The sequence below is a fragment of the Ranitomeya imitator genome, chromosome 2, assembly GCF_032444005.1.
Source record: "Ranitomeya imitator isolate aRanImi1 chromosome 2, aRanImi1.pri, whole genome shotgun sequence".
NCBI classification, from domain to species: domain Eukaryota; kingdom Metazoa; phylum Chordata; class Amphibia; order Anura; family Dendrobatidae; genus Ranitomeya; species Ranitomeya imitator.
Window position 1 is genome coordinate 270738835 of NC_091283.1, and position 20862 is coordinate 270759696.

Below are 20862 nucleotides of genomic sequence, written 5' to 3' on the forward strand. Positions count from 1 at the left end.
GGATACAGTGTATCAGGCGCTGAGCAGTGACGTCGGTAGTGTGGGCACATTTGCCCATTCTCCTCCGGCTTCAGTGACGTCACACTCTGCTCCGCCATAGTGCCGAGGTCTGGAAGGCAGGCCGTCTCCGGAACAATGGCGCTGCGCTTAGGGGCGGAGCTCTTAGGTTACGCCGGGCGGGGCAGCGCGCCCTTTTTCCGGCGGTCGGGCCCGCGCACGCAGCTGTGACGCTGTGACGTGGTGACGCGGTGGCGCGCCGGCCTCCTCCCTTGGCTGAGCTCGGTGTTCCTGTCGATGTAAGATGGCGGACTTCCTGCCGACCCGCTCCGTGCTCTCCGTGTGTTTCCCCAACTGCGCGCTGAACAGCCGGGAGGCCGAGCAGCAGCGCAAGTCCAAGGAGATCGACCGCTGCATCTCCCGGGAGAAGACCTACGTCAAGCGGCTGGTGAAGATCCTGCTGCTGGGCGCCGGCGAGAGCGGAAAGTCCACCTTCCTGAAGCAGATGCGCATCATCCACGGGCAGGACTTCGATGTGAGGGCGAAGCAGGAGTTCCGGGCTACCATCTACAGCAACGTCATGAAAGGTGGGACCGGGGGAGGGTGAGGAGGACGGGGAGAGGGACAGGAGGGGACCGGGCCACCATCTACAGCAACGTCATCAAATGTGGGACCGGGGGAGGGTGAGGAGGATAGGGGAGGGGGCCGGGCCACCATCTTCAGCAACGTCATCAAAGGTGGGGCCGGGGGAGGAGGACTGGGAAGAGGGACAGGAGGGGACCGGGCCACCATCTACAGCAATGTCATCAAAGGTGGGACCGGGTGAGGAGGACGGGGAAGAGGGACAGGAGGGGACCGGGCCACCATCTACAGCATCGTCATCAAAGGTGGGACCGGGGGAGGGTGAGGAGGACGGGGGAGAGGGACAGGAGGGGACCGGGCCACCATCTACAGCAACGTCATCAAAGGTGGGACCTGGGGAGGGTGAGGAGGACGGGGAAGAGGGACAGGAGGGGACCGGGCCACCATCTACATCAACGTCCTCAAATGTGGGACCGGGGGAGGGTGAGGAGGACAGGGGAGGGGACCGAGCCACCATCTACAGCAACGTCATCAAAGGTGGGACCGGGGGAGGGTGAGGAGGACAGGGGAGAGGGACAGGAGGGGATCGGGCCAACATCTACAGCAACGTAATCAAAGATGGGGGAGGGTGAGGAGGACAGGAGCGGACCGGGCCACCATCTACAGTAACGTCATCAAATGTGGGACCGGGGGAGGGTGAGGAGGACAGGGGAGAGGGACAGGAGGGGATTGGGCCACCATCTACATCAACGTCCTCAAATGTGGGACCGGGGGAGGGTGAGGAGGACAGGGGAGGGGACCGAGCCACCATCTACAGCAACGTCATCAAAGGTGGGAGGGTGAGAAGGACGGGGGAGAGGGATAGGAGGGAATCGGGCCAAAGATGGGACCCGGGGAGGGTGAGAAGGGAGGGGAGGGACAGGAGGGGATCGGGCCACCATCTACAGCAACGTCATCAAAGGTGGGACCGGGGGAGGGTGAGGAGGACAGGGGAGAGGGACAGGAGGTGACCGGGCCAACATCTACAGCAACGTAATCAAAGATGGGGGAGGGTGAGGAGGACAGGAGCGGACCGGGCCACCATCTACAGTAACGTCATCAAATGTGGGACCTGGGGAGGGTGAGGAGGACAGGGGAGAGGGACAGGAGGGGATTGGGCCACCATCTACAGCAACGTCATCAAAGGTGAGACCAGGGGAGGGTGAGAAGGTCTGGCAGAGGGACGGGAGGGTGAGGAGGACAGGGGAGAGGGACAGGAGGGGACCGGGCCAACATCTACAGCAACGTAATCAAAGATGGGGGAGGGTGAGGAGGACAGGAGCAGACCGGGCCACCATCTACAGTAACGTCATCAAAGGTGGGACCGGGGGAGGGTGAGGAGGACTGGGGAGAGGGACAGGAGGGGACAGAGCCACCATCTACAGCAACATCATCAAAGGTGGGACCGGGGGAGGGTGAGGAGGACAGGGGAGGAGACCGGGCCACCATCTACAGCGACGTCATCAAAGGTGGGACCGGGGGAGAGTGGCGAGGACAGGGGAAAGGGACAGGAAGGGAGCGGGCCACCATCTACAGCAACGTCATCAAAGGTAGGACCAGGGGAGGGTGAGGAGGACGGGGGGAAAGGGGCAGGAGAGAACCGGGCCGGTATCTACAGCAACGTCATCAAAGGTGGGATCGGGGGAGGGTGAGGAGGACAGGGGAGCGGGCCACCGTCTACAGCAACGTCATCAAAGGTGGGACCAGGGGAGGGTGAGGACGACGGGGGAGGAGACCGGGCCACCATCTACAGCAACGTCATCAAAGGTGGGACCGGGGGAGGTTGAGGAGGACAGGGGAGAGGGACAGGAGGGGACCGGGCCAACATCTACCGCAACGTAATCAAAGATGGGGGAGGGTGAGGAGGACAGGAGCGGACTGGGCCACCATCTACAGTAACGTCATCAAATGTGGGACCGGGGGAGGGTGAGGAGGACAGGGGAGAGGGACAGGAGGGGATTGGGCCACCATCTACAGCAACGTCATCAAAGGTGAGACCAGGGGAGGGTGAGAAGGTCTGGCAGAGGGACGGGAGGGTGAGGAGGACAGGGGAGAGGGACAGGAGGGGACCGGGCCAACATCTACAGCAACGTAATCAAAGATGGGGGAGGGTGAGGAGGACAGGAGCGGACCGGGCCACCATCTACAGTAACGTCATCAAAGGTGGGACCGGGGGAGGGTGAGGAGGACTGGGGAGAGGGACAGGAGGGGACAGGGCCACCATCTACAGCAACATCATCAAAGGTGGGACCGGGGGAGGGTGAGGAGGACAGGGGAGGAGACCGGGCCACCATCTACAGCGACGTCATCAAAGGTGGGACCGGGGGAGAGTGGCGAGGACAGGGGAAAGGGACAGGAAGGGAGCGGGCCACCATCTACAGCAACGTCATCAAAGGTAGGACCAGGGGAGGGTGAGGAGGACGGGGGGAAAGGGGCAGGAGAGAACCGGGCCGGTATCTACAGCAACGTCATCAAAGGTGGGATCGGGGGAGGGTGAGGAGGACAGGGGAGCGGGCCACCGTCTACAGCAACGTCATCAAAGGTGGGACCAGGGGAGGGTGAGGACGACGGGGGAGGAGACCGGGCCACCATCTACAGCAACGTCATCAAAGGTGGGACCGGGGGAGGTTGAGGAGGACAGGGGAGAGGGACAGGAGGGGACCGGGCCAACATCTACCGCAACGTAATCAAAGATGGGGGAGGGTGAGGAGGACAGGAGCGGACTGGGCCACCATCTACAGTAACGTCATCAAAGGTGGGATCGGGGGAGGGGGAGGAGGACGGGGGAGAGGGACAGGAGGGGACCCGGGCCACCATCTACAGCAACGTCATCAAAGGTGGGACCGGGGGAGGGTGAGAAGGTCTGGCAGAGGGACAGGACGGGAGCGGGCCAACATCTACAGCAACGTCATCAAAGGTGAGACTAGGGGAGGGTGAGAAGGTCTGGCAGAGGGACAGGACGGGAGCGGGCCACCATCTACAGCAACGTCATCAAAGGTGAGACCAGGGGAGGGTGAGAAGGTCTGGCAGAGGGACAGGACGGGAGCGGGCCACCATCTACAGCAACGTCATCAAAAGTGGGACCGGGGGAGGTTGAGGAGGACAGGGGAGAGGGACAGGAGGTGATCGGGTCATCTACAGCAAGGTCATCAAAGGTGGGACCGGGGGAGGGTGAGGAGGACTGGGGAGAGGGACAGGAGGGGATTAGGCCACCATCTACAGTAACGTCATCAAAGGTGGGACCGGGGGAGGGTGAGGAGGACTGGGGAGAGGGACAGGAGGGGACCTGGGCCACCATCTACAGCAACGTCATCAAAGGTGGGACCGGGGGAGGGTGAGAAGGACAGGGGGAAGGAACGGGAGGGGATCGGCCACCATCTACAGCAACGTCATCAAAGGTGGGACCAGGGGAGGGTGATGAGGATGGGCAAGAGGGACAGGAGGGAATCAGGCCACCATCTGCAGCAACGTCGTCAAAGGTGGGACTGGGGGAGAGGGACAGGAGGGAACCGGGCCACCATCTACAGTAACGTCGGCAAAGGTGGGACCGGGGGAGAGGGACAGGAGGGAACCGGGCCACCATCTACAGTAACGTCGGCAAAGGTGGGACCGGGGGAGAGGGACAGGAGGGAACCGGGCCACCATCTACAGTAACGTCGGCAAAGGTGGACCGGGGGAGCGTGAGAAGGACGTGGGAGAGGGACAGGAGGGGACCGGGCCACCATCCACAGCAACGTCATGAAAGGTGGGACCGGGGGAGAGGGACAGGAGGTGACAGGGCCACCATCTACAGTAACGTCATCAAAGTTGGGACCGGGGCAGGGTGAGAAGGACTGGAAGAGGGACAGGAGGGAACCGGGCCACCATCTACAGCAACATCACTAAAGCTGGGACCAGGGGAGAGTGAGGAGGACTGGGGTGAGGGGAACAAGAGGCGACCGGGCCACCATCTACAGCAACGTCATCAAATGTTGACAGCAACAGTAAGAGCCCTGGGGAGAGGGTTCCCCGCGACCATCTACAGGAACATCATCATCAAAGGTAGGACCTGGGGAGGGTGACAAAGGGATCAGGGACAGGCAGGAACCAAGGAAAAGGGAGCGGCCCACCATCTACAGCAACGCCATCAGAGCAGTGGAATGGGGGTGAATGAGGGCGACCAGGAGCAGGCCGGGGTTAGTGAGACCCCATCTGAGCAGCCCCCAACTGTACCACTGTATTAGTGACCCCTGACCTCTCTGCCGTCATGTGACCCCTGACCTGAAGACTCCGGGGAAATGTTTCTGGGAATTGTCTGATTTGTAATAAAAAATTAGTTAGGTATAAATGGGGGGCCGGTGGGGTCTGGGGGGCCGGTGGGGTCTGGCCGCCTCGAAAGCCATGGAGCTGCTGCAGCTTTGGGGCGATGTCGCCTTTGTCACTTACTCTTTCTGTATCTTTTTCTTTGGTTTCTTGGTGGCCGGCCGTGCGGTGCGTGTGATGGCCGGCCGTGCGGTGCGTGTGATGGCCGGCCGTGCCGTGCGTGCTGTGCCCCCCAGCCTGATGTGACGGCTGTCCCCCTGCGTCTCGGCTCTCCTGCTGGTTTCTCGGGTTGTCTCGGTCGGTCTCATTCTTCCCTCCTGTCAGACTACATGTCATGTCGTCGACTCGGCAGCAGTGTGGCTGTCACTTTAATATCAGATGCAGGAACTGAGGTCAGCGACCTGACAGCCCCGACTGCAGACAGCTGCCAGTGACAGCCAGTGAGGGGCGCCGGTAATGTGACCCCCACATGTCTGATGTCTGCTAGGAGAGGGACACGCTGCCGTATCCTGTGCTCTGCACTAACCATTACTGCCACCGCACTGTGCACTGACACCGCACTATGGTGAGCCTCAGGGCTGTCCACCAAACCACCCCCGCCCCTGCCCAACCCCCCCCCCCCATCACCGGTGTATGGTGAAGTGGCCCCACATCGGTCACTGATAAGTAATGTCCCCATAATGGGGGCTAAGATACAGAGCCACATACACTTCTGTCATACTGCAGTGCTGCACTCACTATTCTGCTGGTGCAGTCACTGTGTACATACATTACATTACTGATCCTGAGTTCATCCTGTATTATACCCCAGAGCTGCACTCACTATTCTGCTGGGGCAGTCACTGTGTACATACATTACATTACTGATCCTGAGTTACATCCTGTATTATACCTCAGAGCTGCACTCGCTATTCTGCTGGTGCAGTCACTGTGTACATAAATTACATTACTGATCCTGAGTTACATCCTGTATTATACCCCAGAGCTGCACTCACTATTCTGCTGGTGCAGTCACTGTGTACATACATTACTGATCCTGAGTTACATCCTGTATTATACCCCAGAGCTGCACTCACTATTCTGCTGGTGCAGTCACTGTGTACATACATTGATGCTGAGTTACATCCTGTATTATACCCCAGAGCTGCACTCACTATTCTGCTGTTTCAGTCACTGTGTACGTAGATTACATTACTGATCCTGAGTTACATCCTGTATTATACCCCAGAGCTGCACTCACTATTCTGCTGGTGCAGTCACTGTGTACATTACATTACTGATCCTGAGTTACATCCTGTATTATACCCCAGAGCTGCACTCACTATTCTGCTGGTGCAGTCACTGTGTACATACATTACATTACTGATCCTGAGTTACATCCTGTATTATACCCCAGAGCTGCACTCACTATTCTGCTGGTGCAGTCACTGTGTACATACATTACTGATCCTGAGTTACATCCTGTATTATACCCCAGAGCTGCTCTCACTATTCTGCTGGTGCAGTCACTGTGTACATACATTACATTACTGATCCTGAGTGACATCCTGTATTATGCCCCAGAGCTGCACTCACTATTCTGCTGGTGCAGTCACTGTGTACATACATTACTGATCCTGAGTTACATCCTGTATTATACTCCAGAGCTGCACTCACTATTCTGCTGGTTCAGTCACTGTGTACGTAGATTACATTACTGATCCTGAGTTACATCCTGTATTTTACCCCAGAGCTGCACTCACTATTCTGCTGGTGCAGTCACTGTGTACATTACATTACTGATCCTGAGTTACATCCTGTATTATACCCCAGAGCTGCACTCTGTATTCTGCTGGTGCAGTCACTGTGTACATACATTACTGACCTTGAGTTACATCCTGTATTATACTCCAGAGCTTCACTCATATTCTGCTGGCGCAGTCACTGTGTACATACATTACTGATCCTAAGATACATCCTGTATTATACCCCAGATCTGCGCTCACTATTCTGCTGGTGCAGTCACTGTGTACATACATTACATTACTGATCCTGAGTTACATCCTGTATTATACTCCAGAGCTGCACTCACTATTCTGCTGGTGCTGTCACTGTGTACAGACATTACATTACTGATCCTGAGTTACATCCTGTATTATACCCCAGAGCTGCACTCACTATTCTGCTGGTGCAGTCACTGTGTACATACATTACATTACTGACCTTGAGTTACATCCTGTATTATACTCCAGAGCTGCACTCATATTCTGCTGGCGCAGTCACTGTGTATATACATTACTGATCCTAAGTTACATCCTGTATTATACCCCAGAGCTGCGCTCACTATTCTGCTGGTGCAGTCACTGTGTACATACATTACATTACTGATCCTGAGTTACATCCTGTATTATACCTCAGAGCTGCACTCACTATTCTGCTGGTGCAGTCACTGTGTACATACATTACATTACTGATCCTGAGTTACATCCTGTATTATACCCCAGAGCTGCTCTCACTATTCTGCTGGTGCAGTCACTGTGTACATACATTACATTACTGATCCTGAGTTACATCCTGTATTATACCCCAGAGCTGCACTCACTATTCTGCTGGTGCAGTCACTGTGTACATACATTACATTACTGATCCGGAGTTACATCCTGTATTATACCCCAGAGCTGCACTCACTATTCTGCTGGTGCAGTCACTGTGTACATACATTACATTACTGATCCTGAGTTACATCCTATATTATGCCCCAGAGCTGCACTCACTATTCTGCTGGTGCAGTCACTGTGTACATACATTACATTACTGATCCTGAGTTACATCCTGTATTATACCCCTGAGCTGCACTCACTATTCTGCTGGTGCAGTCACTGTGTACATACATTACATTACTGATCCTGAGTTACATCCTGTATTATACCCCAGAGCTGCACTCACTATTCTGCTGGTGCAGTCACTGTGTACATACATTACTGATCCTGAGTTACATCCTGTATTATACCCCAGAGCTGCTCTCACTATTCTGCTGGTGCAGTCACTGTGTACATACATTACATTACTGATCCTGAGTGTCATCCTGTATTATACCCCAGAGCTTCACTCACTATTCTGCTGGTGCAGTCACTGTGTACATACATTACATTACTGATCCTGAGTGACATCCTGTATTATGCCCCAGAGCTGCTCTCACTATTCTGCTGGTGCAGTCACTGTGTACATACATTACATTACTGATCCTGAGTTACATCCTGTATTATACTCCAGAGCTGCACTCACTGTTCTACTGGTGCAGTCACTGTGTACATACATTACATTACTGTGATCCTGAGTTACATCCTGTATTATACTCCAGAGCTGCACTCACTATTCTGCTGTTTCAGTCACTGTGTACGTAGATTACATTACTGATCCTGAGTTACATCCTGTATTATATCCCAGAGCTGCACTCACTATTCTGCTGGTGCAGTCACTGTGTACATTACATTACTGATTATGAGTTACATCCTGTATTATACCCCAGAGCTGCACTCACTATTCTGCTGGTGCAGTCACTGTGTACATACATTACTGATCCTAAGATACATCCTGTATTATACCCCAGAGCTGCGCTCACTATTCTGCTGGTGCAGTCACTGTGTACATACATTACATTACTGATCCTGAGTTACCTCCTGTATTATGCCCCAGAGCTGCACTCACTATTCTGCTGGTGCAGTCACTGTGTACATACATTACATTACTGATCCTGAGTTACATCCTGTATTATACTCCAGAGCTGCACTCACTATTCTGCTGGTGCAGTCACTGTGTACATATATTACATTACTGATCCTGAATTACATCCTGTATTATACCCCAGAGCTGCACTCACTATTCTGCTGGTGCAGTCACTTTGTACATACATTACTGATCCTGAGTTACATCCTGTATTATACCCCAGAGCTGCACTCACTATTCTGCTGGTGCAGTCACTGTGTACATACATGACATTACTGATCCTGAGTTACATTCTATATTATGCCCCAGAGCTGCTCTCACTATTCTGCTGGTGCAGTCACTGTGTACATACATTACATTACTGATCCTGAGTTACATCCTGTATTATACCCCAGAGCTGCACTCACTATTCTGCTGGTGCAGTCACTGTGTACATGCATTACTGATCCTGAGTTGCATCCTGTATTATACCCCAGAGCTGCACTCGCTATTCTGCTGGTGCAATCACTGTATACATACATTACATTACTGATCCTGAGTTACATCCTGTATTATACCCCAGAGCTGCACTCACTATTCTGCTGGTGTAGTCACTGTGTACATACATTACATTACTGATCCTGAGTTACATCCTGTATTATACCCCAGAGCTGCACTCACTATTCTGCTGGTGCAGTCACTGTGTACATGCATTACTGATCCTGAGATACATCCTGTATTATACTCCAGAGCTGCACTCACTATTCTGCTGGTGCAGTCACTGTGTACATGCATTACTGAGCCTGAGTTACATCCTGTATTATACTCCAGAGCTGCACTCACTATTCTGCTGGTGCAGTCACTGTACATTACATTACTGATCCTGAGTTACATCCTGTATTATACCCCAGAGCTGCACTCACTATTCTGCTGGTACAGTCACTGTGTACATACATTACATTACTGATCCTGAGTTACATCCTGTATTATACCCCAGAGCTGCTCTCACTATTCTGCTGGTGCAGTCACTGTGTACATACATTACATTACTGATCCTGAGTGACATCCTGTATTATGCCCCAGAGCTGCTCTCACTATTCTGCTGGTGCAGTCACTGTGTACATACATTACATTACTGATCCTGAGTTACATCCTGTATTATACCCCAGAGCTGCACTCACTATTCTGCTGGTGCAGTCACTGTGTACATACATTACATTACTGATCCTGAGTTACATCCTGTATTTTTCTCCAGAGCTGCACTCACTGTTCTACTGGTGCAGTCACTGTGTACATACATTACATTACTGATCCTGAGTTACATCCTGTATTATACTCCAGAGCTGCACTCACTATTCTGCTGTTTCAGTCACTGTGTACGTAGATTACATTACTGATCCTGAGTTACATCCTGTATTATACCCCAGAGCTGCACTCACTATTCTGCTGTTTCAGTCACTGTGTACGTAGATTACATTACTGATCCTGAGTTACATCCTGTATTATACCCCAGAGCTGCACTCACTATTCTGCTGGTGCAGTCACTGTGTACATTACATTACTGATCCTGAGTTACATCCTGTATTATACCCCAGAGCTGCACTCACTATTCTGCTGGTGCAGTCACTGTGTACATACATTACATTACTGATCCTGAGTTACATCCTGTATTATACCCCAGAGCTGCACTCACTATTCTGCTGGTGCAGTCACTGTGTACATACATTACTGATCCTGAGTTACATCCTGTATTATACCCCAGAGCTGCTCTCACTATTCTGCTGGTGCAGTCACTGTGTACATACATTACATTACTGATCCTGAGTTACATCCTGTATTATACCCCAGAGCTGCACTCACTATTCTGCTGGTGCAGTCACTGTGTACATACATTACATTTCTGATCCTGAGTTACCTCCTGTATTATGCCCCAGAGCTGCACTCACTATTCTGCTGGTGCAGTCACTGTATACATATATTACATTACTGATCCTGAGTTACATCCTGTATTATACCCCAGAGCTGCACTCACTATTCTGCTGGTGCAGTCACTGTGTACATACATTACTGATCCTGAGTTACATCCTGTGTTATACCCAGAGCTGCACTCACTATTCTGCTGGTGCAGTCACTGTGTACATACATTACTGATCCTGAGATACATCCTGTATTATACCCCAGAGCTGCACTCACTATTCTGCTGGTGCAGTCACTGTGTACATACATTACATTACTGATCCTGAGTTACATCCTGTATTATACCCTAGAGCTGCACTCACTATTCTGCTGGTGCAGTCACTGTGTACATACATTACATTACTGATCCTGAGTTACATCCTGTATTATACCCCAGAGCTGCACTCACTATTCTGCTGGTGCAGTCACTGTGTACATACATTACATTACTGATCCTGAGTTACATCCTGTATTATACTCCAGAGCTGCACTCGCTGTTCTGCAGCAGTTCCTCTCCTCTATTGGGGTGTAGACGCTCTACCTTCTCTTCTGCCCTCGTGCTCCCTCCAGGGCAGCGCTCTCTTCGCTCGTTGGGTCTCATGCTCTGATTACAGGGGTAGGCGGTATCCTGTGTGAGGGCTCATCCGCTGGGTATGCTGGGACCTGTGGTCCACTATTTGGCAGGCAGCAGCTCTGCAGGCTGGCACTGTGTACGGGGGTTATGGCTTTGTCGCTCTGCGCTGGTGGCTGAGATGCCTCATCAGAGCTCCTGAAGTGAATGCTGGGTGTTGTAGTACGTGTCTGTCCCTGTGGTGCAGTGCTGTCCCGGCCTCCATATTCTGTGTGTAGTGTATGCTGGGGGTTGTAGTACATCTCTCTGCCCCACGTATTCAGCATAGCCACTTTCCTCTGTACTCTGGGGGGTGTAGTCCAACCTTGCCCTCTGTATTCAGTGCAGCCCCATATTCTGGGGGGCTTGTAGTCCATCTGTGCCCCATATTCTGGGGGGCTTGTAGTCCATCTGTGCCCCATATTCTGGGGGGCTTGTAGTCCATCTGTGCCACATATCCTGGGGGGCTTGTAATCCATCTGTGCCACATATTCCGGGGGGCTTGTAGTCCATCTGTGCCACATATTCCGGGGGGCTTGTAGTCCATCTGTGTCACATATTCTGGGGGGCTTGTAGTCCATCTGTGCCACATATTCTGGGGGGCTTGTAGTCCATTGTGCCACATATTCTGGGGGACTTGTAGTCCATCTGTGCCACATATTCTGGGGGACTTGTAGTCCATCTGTGCCACATATTCTGGGGGGCTTGTAGTCCATCTGTGCCACATATTCTGGGGGGCTTGTAGTCCATCTGTGCCACACATTCTGGGGGGCTTGTAGTCCATCTGTGCCACACATTCTGGGGGGCTTGTAGTCCATCTGTGCCACATATTCTGGGGGGCTTGTAGTCCATCTGTGCCACATATTCTGGGGGGCTTGTAGTCCATTATGCCACATATTCTAGGGGGCTTGTAGTCCATCTGTGCCACATATTATGGGGGGCTTGTAGTCCATCTGTGCCACATATTATGGGGGGCTTGTAGTCCATCTGTGCCACATATTATGGGGGGCTTGTAGTCCATCTGTGCCACATATTCTGGGGGGCTTGTAGTCCATCTGTGCCACACATTCTGGGGGGCTTGTAGTCCATCTGTGCCACACATTCTGGGGGGCTTGTAGTCTGTCCCTGCCCCCGTACCCGGTGCACTCACGCCTCCTCTCTCCGCAGGTATCCGGGTGCTGGTGGACGCTCGGGAGAAGCTGCACATCCCCTGGGGAGACCCCAGTAACCAGAAGCACGGGGAGCTGCTGATGTCCTTCGATACGCGCTCCGCCATGGTGGCGCAGGGGATGGTGGAGACGCAGATCTTCCTGCTGCACCTGTCCTCCATAAAGGCGCTGTGGGCGGACAGCGGCATCCAGCACGCCTACGACCGCCGCCGGGAGTTCCAGCTGGTAAGACCCCCGCCTACTCACACCCAGAGCTGCAAGCACGCCTCCGCTTCAGCTAGTAGTGGAGCGTGACCACATGCAGCGAGGGGAGCTGTGTCTTGTAGGAAGTCATCCACCCCGCAGCTCTGGAGGTGACAGGAGGGTTTATAAGGGTGCAGAGCATCACCTATATACAGTACAGCAGATCAGGTACCGCAGCTCTGGAGGGGACAGGAGGGTTTATACAGGGTGCAGAGCATCACCCATATACAGCAGAACAGGGACCGCAGCTCTGGAGGTGACAGGAGGGTTTATACAGGGTGCAGAGCATCACCTATATACAGTACAGCAGATCAGGTACCGCAGCTCTGGAGGGGACAGGAGGGTTTATACAGGGTGCAGAGCATCACCCATATACAGCAGAACAGGGACCGCAGCTCTGGAGGTGACAGGAGGGTTTATACAGGGTGCAGAGCATCACCTATATACAGTACAGCAGATCAGGTATCGCAGCTCTGGAGGGGACAGGAGGGTTTATACAGGGTGCAGATCATCACCTATATACAGCAGAACAGGGACCGCAGCTCTGGAGGGGACAGGAGGGTTTATACAGGGTGCAGAGCATCACCCATATACAGCAGAACAGGGGCCGCAGCTCTGGAGGTGACAGGAGGGATTATACAGGGTGCAGAGCATCACCTATATACAGCAGAACAGGGGCCGCAGCTCTGGAGGGGACAGGAGGGTTTATACAGGGTGCAGAGCATCACCCATATACAGCAGAACAGGGACCGTAGCTCTGGAGGGGACAGGAGGGTTTATACAGGGTGCAGAGCATCACCTATATACAGCAGAACAGGGGCCGCAGCTCTGGAGGTGACAGGAGGGATTATACAGGGTGCAGAGCATCACCTATATACAGCAGAACAGGGGCCGCAGCTCTGGAGGTGACAGGAAGGTTTATACAGGGTGCAGAGCATCACCTATATACAGCAGAACAGGGACCGCAGCTCTGGAGGTGACAGGAGGGATTATACAGGGTGCAGAGCATCACCTATATACAGCAGAACAGGGGCCGCAGCTCTGGATGTGACAGGAGGGTTTATACAGGGTGCAGAGAATCAGCTATGTACAGCAGAACAGGGGCCGCAGCTCTGGAGGTGACAGGAAGGTTTATACAGGGTGCAGAGCATCACCTATATACAGCAGAACAGGGGCCGCAGCTCTGGAGGTGACAGAAGGAATTATACAGGGTGCAGAGCATCACCTATATACAGTACAGCAGATCAGGGACCGCAGCTCTGGAGGTGATAGGAGGGTTTATACAGGGTGCAGAGCATCACCTATATACAGCAGAACAATGACTGCAGCTCTGGAGGTGACAGGAGGGTTTATACAGGGTGCAGAGCATCATCACCTATATACAGCAGAACAGGGGCCGCAGCTCTGGAGGTGACAGGAAGGTTTATACAGGGTGCAGAGCATCACATATATACAGCAGAACAGGGACCGCAGCTCTGGAGGTGACATGATGTAACAATAGTGAGTGCAGCTCTGGGGGTGAGTGGAGGATGCGGTGGTCTCACCTCCTTGCTTTCTCTTCCTGTAGGGGGAGTCGGTGAAGTATTTCCTGGATAATTTGGAGAAGTTGGGGGAAGTGGTGAGTTCGGGGCCACAGACCGGGATGGGGGTTGGATGTGGTCAGATTGTGGTGTGTGTGGAGCACTGATGTCCCTGGAGTCGGATGTGCTGCTGTTCTTCTCCTGTGGTGCGGGGCTGATCTGTGCCCACCCTGCAGCGCTGGCATCACAGACCCTTCTGCTCTGGCAGGCACAGGGTTAATGTGTTGTACAGGTGTTTGCGGATAATTACAGAAGATCGTTCTCCAGAGGAACAAGCTGCCAGGAGCAGAAGGGTTAATGGATAATTATCAATGAGCAAGATACAAAATTAAGAAATGTATGACCGCCCGTCACCTCCATCATCAGTATCTGGTGACCGCCCGTCACCTCCATCATCAGTATCTGGTGACCGCCCGTCTCCTCCATCATCAGTATCTGGTGACTGCCCATCCCCTCCATCATCAGTATCTGGTGACCGTCTGTCGCCTCCATCATCAGTATCTGGTGACCGCCCGTCACCTCCATCATCAGTATCTGGTGACCGCCCGTCTCCTCCATCAGTTTCTGGTGTCCGCCAGTCGCCTCCATCATCAGTATCTGGTGACCGCCCATCCCCTCCATCATCAGTATCTGATGACCGTCTGTCGCCTCCATCATTAGTATCTGGTGATCGCTTGTCACCTCCATCATCAGTATCTGGTGACTGCCCATCCCCTCCATCATCAGTATCTGGTGACCTCCCGTCGCCTCCATCATCAGTATCTGGTGTCCGCCGTCACCTCCATCATCAGTATCTGGTGACCGCCTCTCTCCTCCATCATCAGTATCTGGTGACTGCCCATCACCTCCATCATCAGTATCTGGTAACCGCCCGTCACCTCCATCATCAGTATCTGGTAACCGCCTCTCTCCTCCATCATCAGTATCTGGTGACCGCCTCTCTCCTCCATCATTAGTATCTGGTGACCGCCCATCACCTCCATCATCAGTATCTGGTGACCGCCCGTCGCCTCCATCATCGCTATCTGGGGACCGCCTCTCTCCTCCATCATCAGTATCTGGTGACCGCCTCTCTCCTCCATCATCAGTATCTGATGACCGCCCGTCCCCTCCATCATCAGTATCTGCTGACTGCCTCTCTCCTCCATCATCAGTATCTGGTGACCGCCTCTCTCCTCCATCATCAGTATCTGGTGACCGCCCGTCCCCTCCATCATCAGTATCTGGTGACTGCCTCTCTCCTCCATCATCAGTATCTGGTGACCGCCCGTCCCCTCCATCATCAGTATCTGGTGACTGCCTCTCTCCTCCATCATCAGTATCTGGTGACCGCCCGTCCCCTCCATCATCAGTATCTGGTGACTGCCTCTCTCCTCCATCATCAGTATCTGGTGACCGCCCGTCACCTCCATCATCAGTATCTGGTGACCGCCCGTCACCTCCATCATCAGTATCTGGTGACCGCCCATCCCCTCCATCATCAGTATCTGGTGACCGCCCATCCCCTCCATCATCAGTATCTGGTGACCGCCTCTCTCCTCCATCATCAGTATCTGGTGCCCGCCCGTCCCCTCCATCATCAGTATCTGGTGACTGCCCATCACCTCCATCATCAGTATCTGGTGCCCGCCCGTCCCCTCCATCATCAGTATCTGGTGACTGCCCATCACCTCCATCATCAGTATCTGGTGACCGCCCGTCGCCTCCATCATCAGTATCTGGTGACCGTACAGGATTGGTGTTTTCTCTATAATACAATTAACCCTTTTATTCCTGGAAGCTTTTTACTCTGCACAGGTTTTATAAGGGTAGAAAAGATGCTGCAAAGTATGTGCCATACTGGAGCAACACTGGGACCTGTGATGTCGGAGCTCCCCCTGCTGGCCGCTCTCTGTCATTAGTGTCTGTGACGTCGGAGCTCCCCCTGCTGGCAGCTCGCTGTCATTACTGTGTGATGTTGGAGCTCCCCCTGCTGGCCGCTCGCTGTCATTAGTGTGTGATGTCGGAGCTCCCCCTGCTGGCCGCTCGCTGTCTTTACTGTGTGTAATGTCGGAGCTCCCCCTGCTGGCCGCTCTCGGTCATTACTGTGTGTGATGTCGGAGCTCCCCCTGCTGGCCGCTCGCTGTCAGTTGCGCAGACTGTGGATTATGTTTATGTACTGGATTAAATTTCATATAAGCCACTGTGCGGTGGTCCTGGGGGCTCCCTCTCTGATGCATGTGTTAGTTCGGGGGGTGGGGGGGCTCTGTGTTCAGTGTGGGGTCTGTGAGGCCTTTTCAGCCCGGGGTGGGGTTTCTTTGGCCCGGGATGGGGTCTCTCTGGCTCGGCGGTCCCTCTTCTGTGTGGCAGTGTCTGTGGAGTCTCTTCGGCCTGGGGTGCTGTCTCTTTGGCTCGGTGCTGTCTCTTCTGTGTGGCTGTGTCTGTGGACCCTCTTTTACCCGGGGTGGACTCTCTTCGGCCTGGGGTGGGGTCTCTCTGGCCCTGTGGTCCTCTTCTGTGTGGCAGTGTCTGTGGACCCTCTTTGGCCCAAGGTGGGGTCTCTTCGGCCCTGCGGTCCCTCTTCTTTTGTGGCAGTGTCTGTGGGCCCTCTTCGTCCCGGGATGGGGTCTCTTCGGCCCTGTGGTCCTTCTCCTGTGTGGCAGTGTCTGTGGGCTTTGTTCGGCCTGGTGGTCCCTCTTCTGTGTGGCAGTGTCTGTGGACCCTCTTTGTCCCGGGGTGGGGTCTCTTCGGCCCTGTGGTCCCTCTTCTGTGTGGCAGTGTCTGTGGGCCCTCTTCGGCCCGGGGTGGGGTCTCTTTGGCCCTGTGGTCCTTCTTCTGTGTGGCAGTGTCTGTGGGCCCTCTTCGTCCCGGGGTGGGGTCTCTTCGACCCTGTGGTCCTTTTTCTGTGTGGCAGTGTCTGTGGGCCCTCTTCGGCCCGGGGTGGGGTCTCTTTGGCCCTGTGGTCCCTCTTCTGTGTGGCAGTGTCTGTGGACCCTCTTTGGCCCGGGGTGGGGTCCCTTCGGCCCTGCAGTCCCTCTTCTGTGTGGCAGTGTCTGTGGGCCCTCTTCGTCCCGGGATGGGGTCTCTTCGGCCCTGCGGTCCTTCTTCTGTGTGGCAGTGTCTGTGGGCCCTCTTCGTCCCGGGGTGGGGTCTCTTCGGCCCTGTGGTCCTTCTCCTGTGTGGCAGTGTCTGGGCTTTGTTCGGCCTGGTGGTCCCTCTTCTGTGTGGCAGTGTCTGTGGGCCCTCTTCGTCCCGGGGTGGGGTCTCTTCGGCCCTGTAGTCCTTCTTCTGTGTGGCAGTGTCTGTGGGCCTTGTTTGGCTTGGTGGTCTCTCTTCTGTGTGGCAGTGTCTGTGGTCACTCTTCGGCCTGGGGTGGGGTCTCTCTGGCCTGGTGGTCCTTCTTCTGTGTGGCAGTTTCTGTGGACCCTCCTTGGCCCGAGGTGGGGTCTCTTCGGCCCTTCTGTGTGGCAGTGTCTGTGGGCCCTCTTCGTCTGGGAGGGGGGGGGGGGGTGGGGGCTGGTTTCTTCGGCCCTGTGGTCCCTCTTCTGTGTGTCTGTGGGCTCTCTTCGCCCCTGTGATCCCTCTTCTGTGTGGCAGTGTCTGTGGGCTCTCTTCGGCCCGGGGTGGGGTCTCTTCGGCCCTGTGGTCCCTCTTCTGTGTGGCAGTGTCTGTGGGCTCTCTTCGTCCCGGGGTGGGGTCTCTTCGGCCCTGTGGTTCTTCTTCTGTGTGGCAGTCTTTGTGGGCTTGGTTTGGCCTGGTGGTCCCTCTTCTGTGTGGCAGTGTCTGTGGGCCCTCTTCGTCCTGGGGTGGGGTCTCTTCGGCCCTGTGGTTCTTCTTCTGTGTGGCAGTGTCTGTGGGCCCTCTTCGTCCTGGGGTGGGGTCTCTTCCGCCCGGTGGTCCTTCTTCTGTATGGCAGTGTCTGTAGGCCCTCTTCGGCCCGTTGCTCGTGCTGTCTCTCACCTGCCGATCTCATGGCTGACCCCTGTCCTCTCCTCCCCAGGACTACCTCCCGTCTCAGCAGGACATCCTCCTGGCCCGCCGGCCCACCAAAGGGATCCACGAATACGACTTTGAGATAAAGAACGTGCCTTTCAAGATGGTGGACGTGGGCGGGCAGCGGTCGGAGCGGAAACGGTGGTTCGAGTGCTTCGACAGCGTCACCTCCATCCTGTTCCTGGTGTCGTCCAGCGAGTATGACCAGGTGCTGATGGAGGACCGCCAGACCAACCGGCTGACTGAGTCACTCAACATCTTCGAGACCATTGTGAACAACCGGGTGTTCAGCAACGTGTCCATCATCCTGTTCCTGAACAAGACGGACCTCCTGGAGGAGAAGGTGAAGGTGGTGGGCATCCAGGACTACTTCCCGGAGTTCTCGGGGGAGCCGCACTGCCTGGCCGACGTACAGAAGTTCCTGGTGGATTGCTTCCGCCACAAGCGCCGGGACCAGCAGCAGAAGCCGCTGTACCACCACTTCACCACCGCCATCAACACGGAGAACATTCGGCTGGTGTTCCGCGACGTGAAGGACACCATCCTGCATGACAACCTGAAGCAGCTGATGCTGCAGTGATGGCCACCGCCGACCTGGCGCCTGATTTTATGGTTTTACTTGTTGTTTGAGGCTTGTGCCGCTGCTCGGGGACTCGCAGCCAATCCGAGCCTGCCTTACGGAGCAGCGGTGGCCGCAGCAGGGGACGAGCGCCCCCCCCGGATCCCGCCTTATCCGCGTGTTTATAACTAACAGCACAAATCCGTATTTTACACTTTTCGCCTTTTTTATTTTTACGAATCGTTTTTAAGTTTCCTGAATTTGTAGCTATTTGTCGGAGGATGATGGGGGTGGTGGTCCACGGCCCCCCACAGCAGAGTATCTAGTTTTTATATTGTAGTATTACTTTTAACCTATTAATGAGGACTTTTCTGCCAGGAGGCAAGGAATGGACCGCCGGCAGCGCCCGGACCACTGGACCGCCGCCTTAAAGGGGCCTTAGATGATGCAGTACTAATACCATGTAATATAAGCCTTGGCTCGGGGGGGCAGACCCCCGTAACATGTCCACAACCCTTCATCTTGCACTTTGACATCCCCCCGCAGTCGCTCACGGGGCAGATGGGTGGCGCTATCCTGGCTGACAATGTACGGCCTTACGGGGGGCACCACTAGTCAGGCTGCCAGTGCCCAGGGTCTGTGATCGTACTACTGTGGGGGGCTCCCTGTGGTGTCCCCCGTCCTCCGCTCAGTCGTGCGCCCCTTTTTTTTTTTATATATATTCATGTGCCAAAGCAATAATCTCCATTTTGATGTGGGGTCCGCATCCACAGACCCCCTCTGTCCTGTCACCAGTGTGGGGGTCTCCGGCCGCCCCTCTGCGCACTCGTATCCGGATGTTTTTTCACTTGGTTTTATAGGATTTTTTTTTTTCTTTTTAGATGAAATGTGAATGAATCTTTGGGGGTCACCGGGGGAGGGGAGAAGCAGACGATTTTTCTGGAGGGGGTGTTTGTATTTCACCTGGTGAATGGTCAGCGGGCTATACTGGGGCAAAGCGCCATCGGCTGCAGGGGGCTCCCACAAACGAAGGACACAGGGGGGCGCAGCGGGCGTTTAGTTTCGGGGTCTCCCAGTCTGTGCCATCACTTATTGTTTGACTGAAGCGGTTAATCTGCACGGTATCGTAGGGCCACATTCACACAGACTTTATCCGGAGCGGAGCATTACACGGGCTCCGCAGAGCTGCGCACCACCATTGCTGATGCCACCCGCAGTGCAGGAGTTTCTGCATCTTCATCACAGCGCTTGGCGGCCGCAGATGTTAGGATCCTGTATTTGTTTGGGTGGGGTCTTCTCACTCTACTTTGGGCAGAGGTGGGGTCTTCTCACTCTACTTTGGGCAGAGGTGGGGTCTTCTCACTCTACTTTGGGCAGAGGTGGGGTCTTTCGTTACTCTGGGCAGAGGTGGGGTCTTCTCGCTCTACTTTGGGCAGAGGTGGGGTTTTCTCACTCTACTTTGGGCAGGGGTGGGGTCTTCTCGCTCTACTTTGGGCAGGGGTGGGGTCTTCTCGCTCTACTTTGGGCAGGGGTGGGGTCTTCTCGCTCTACTTTGGGCAGAGGTGGGGTCTTCTCGCTCTACTTTGGGCAGAGGTGGGGTTTTCTCGCTCTACTTTGGGCAGGGGTGGGGTCTTCTTGCTCTACTTTGGGCAGGGGTGGGGTCTTCTTGCTCTACTTTGGGCAGGGGTGGGGTCTTCTCGCTCTACTTTGGGCAGGGGTGGGGTCTTCTCGCTCTACTTTGGGCAGGGGCGGGGTCTTCTCGCTCTACTTTGGGCAGGGGAGGGGTCCCACTTTGTTATGGGTGGGGTCTCTGGCCCTGCGATAAGTGGGGGCGTCATTAGAGGCTCAAAAAGCTTTTTGGCTGTGCCGTGCCTTGTCAGCCTCAGGCAGGAGCGTTGGTCCTTATGCGTATGATGATTGGTCCGGCTTCCGCTGTCAGGGGCGGAGCCTTTGGATTTGTGAACGCTCCCATATTCTCCATTACTAGATGCCTTCAGCTGCAGCTGGGAGTTGTAGTTCTCTAACACTGCAGATCCACTGGTGCCAAATATAAAGTCACTGCTGAGGCTCTGTACTACTACCCCCAGCAAGTTCACACAGCAATAAATTGGAATGTGGGAGGAGCCTGTGCTTGTCCCGCCCTCTAGCCCCTTAGTCTTCCTGTGCCCT

General features: G+C 54.5%; 1 protein-coding gene across 2 annotated transcripts; it reads left to right on the forward strand.

Annotated features, from left to right (window-relative positions):
* Window positions 1–233: 233 nt before the first annotated feature.
* On the forward strand, window positions 234–20240 carry GNA13 (G protein subunit alpha 13). Of its 2 annotated transcripts, none has more exons than XM_069749189.1 (4): window positions 234–584; window positions 12338–12564; window positions 14150–14200; window positions 18142–20237. In XM_069749189.1, exons 1-4 carry the CDS (start codon window positions 302–304, stop codon window positions 18712–18714), a joined length of 1134 nt encoding a protein of 377 aa, XP_069605290.1. In that variant the 5' UTR covers window positions 234–301; the 3' UTR covers window positions 18715–20237. The 2 variants fall into 2 exon arrangements, with proteins under 2 accessions (XP_069605290.1, XP_069605291.1); XM_069749190.1 differs by lacking the exon at window positions 234–584 and adding an exon at window positions 4318–4363 and having other exon boundaries at window positions 18142–20240.
* Window positions 20241–20862: the final 622 nt, after the last annotated feature.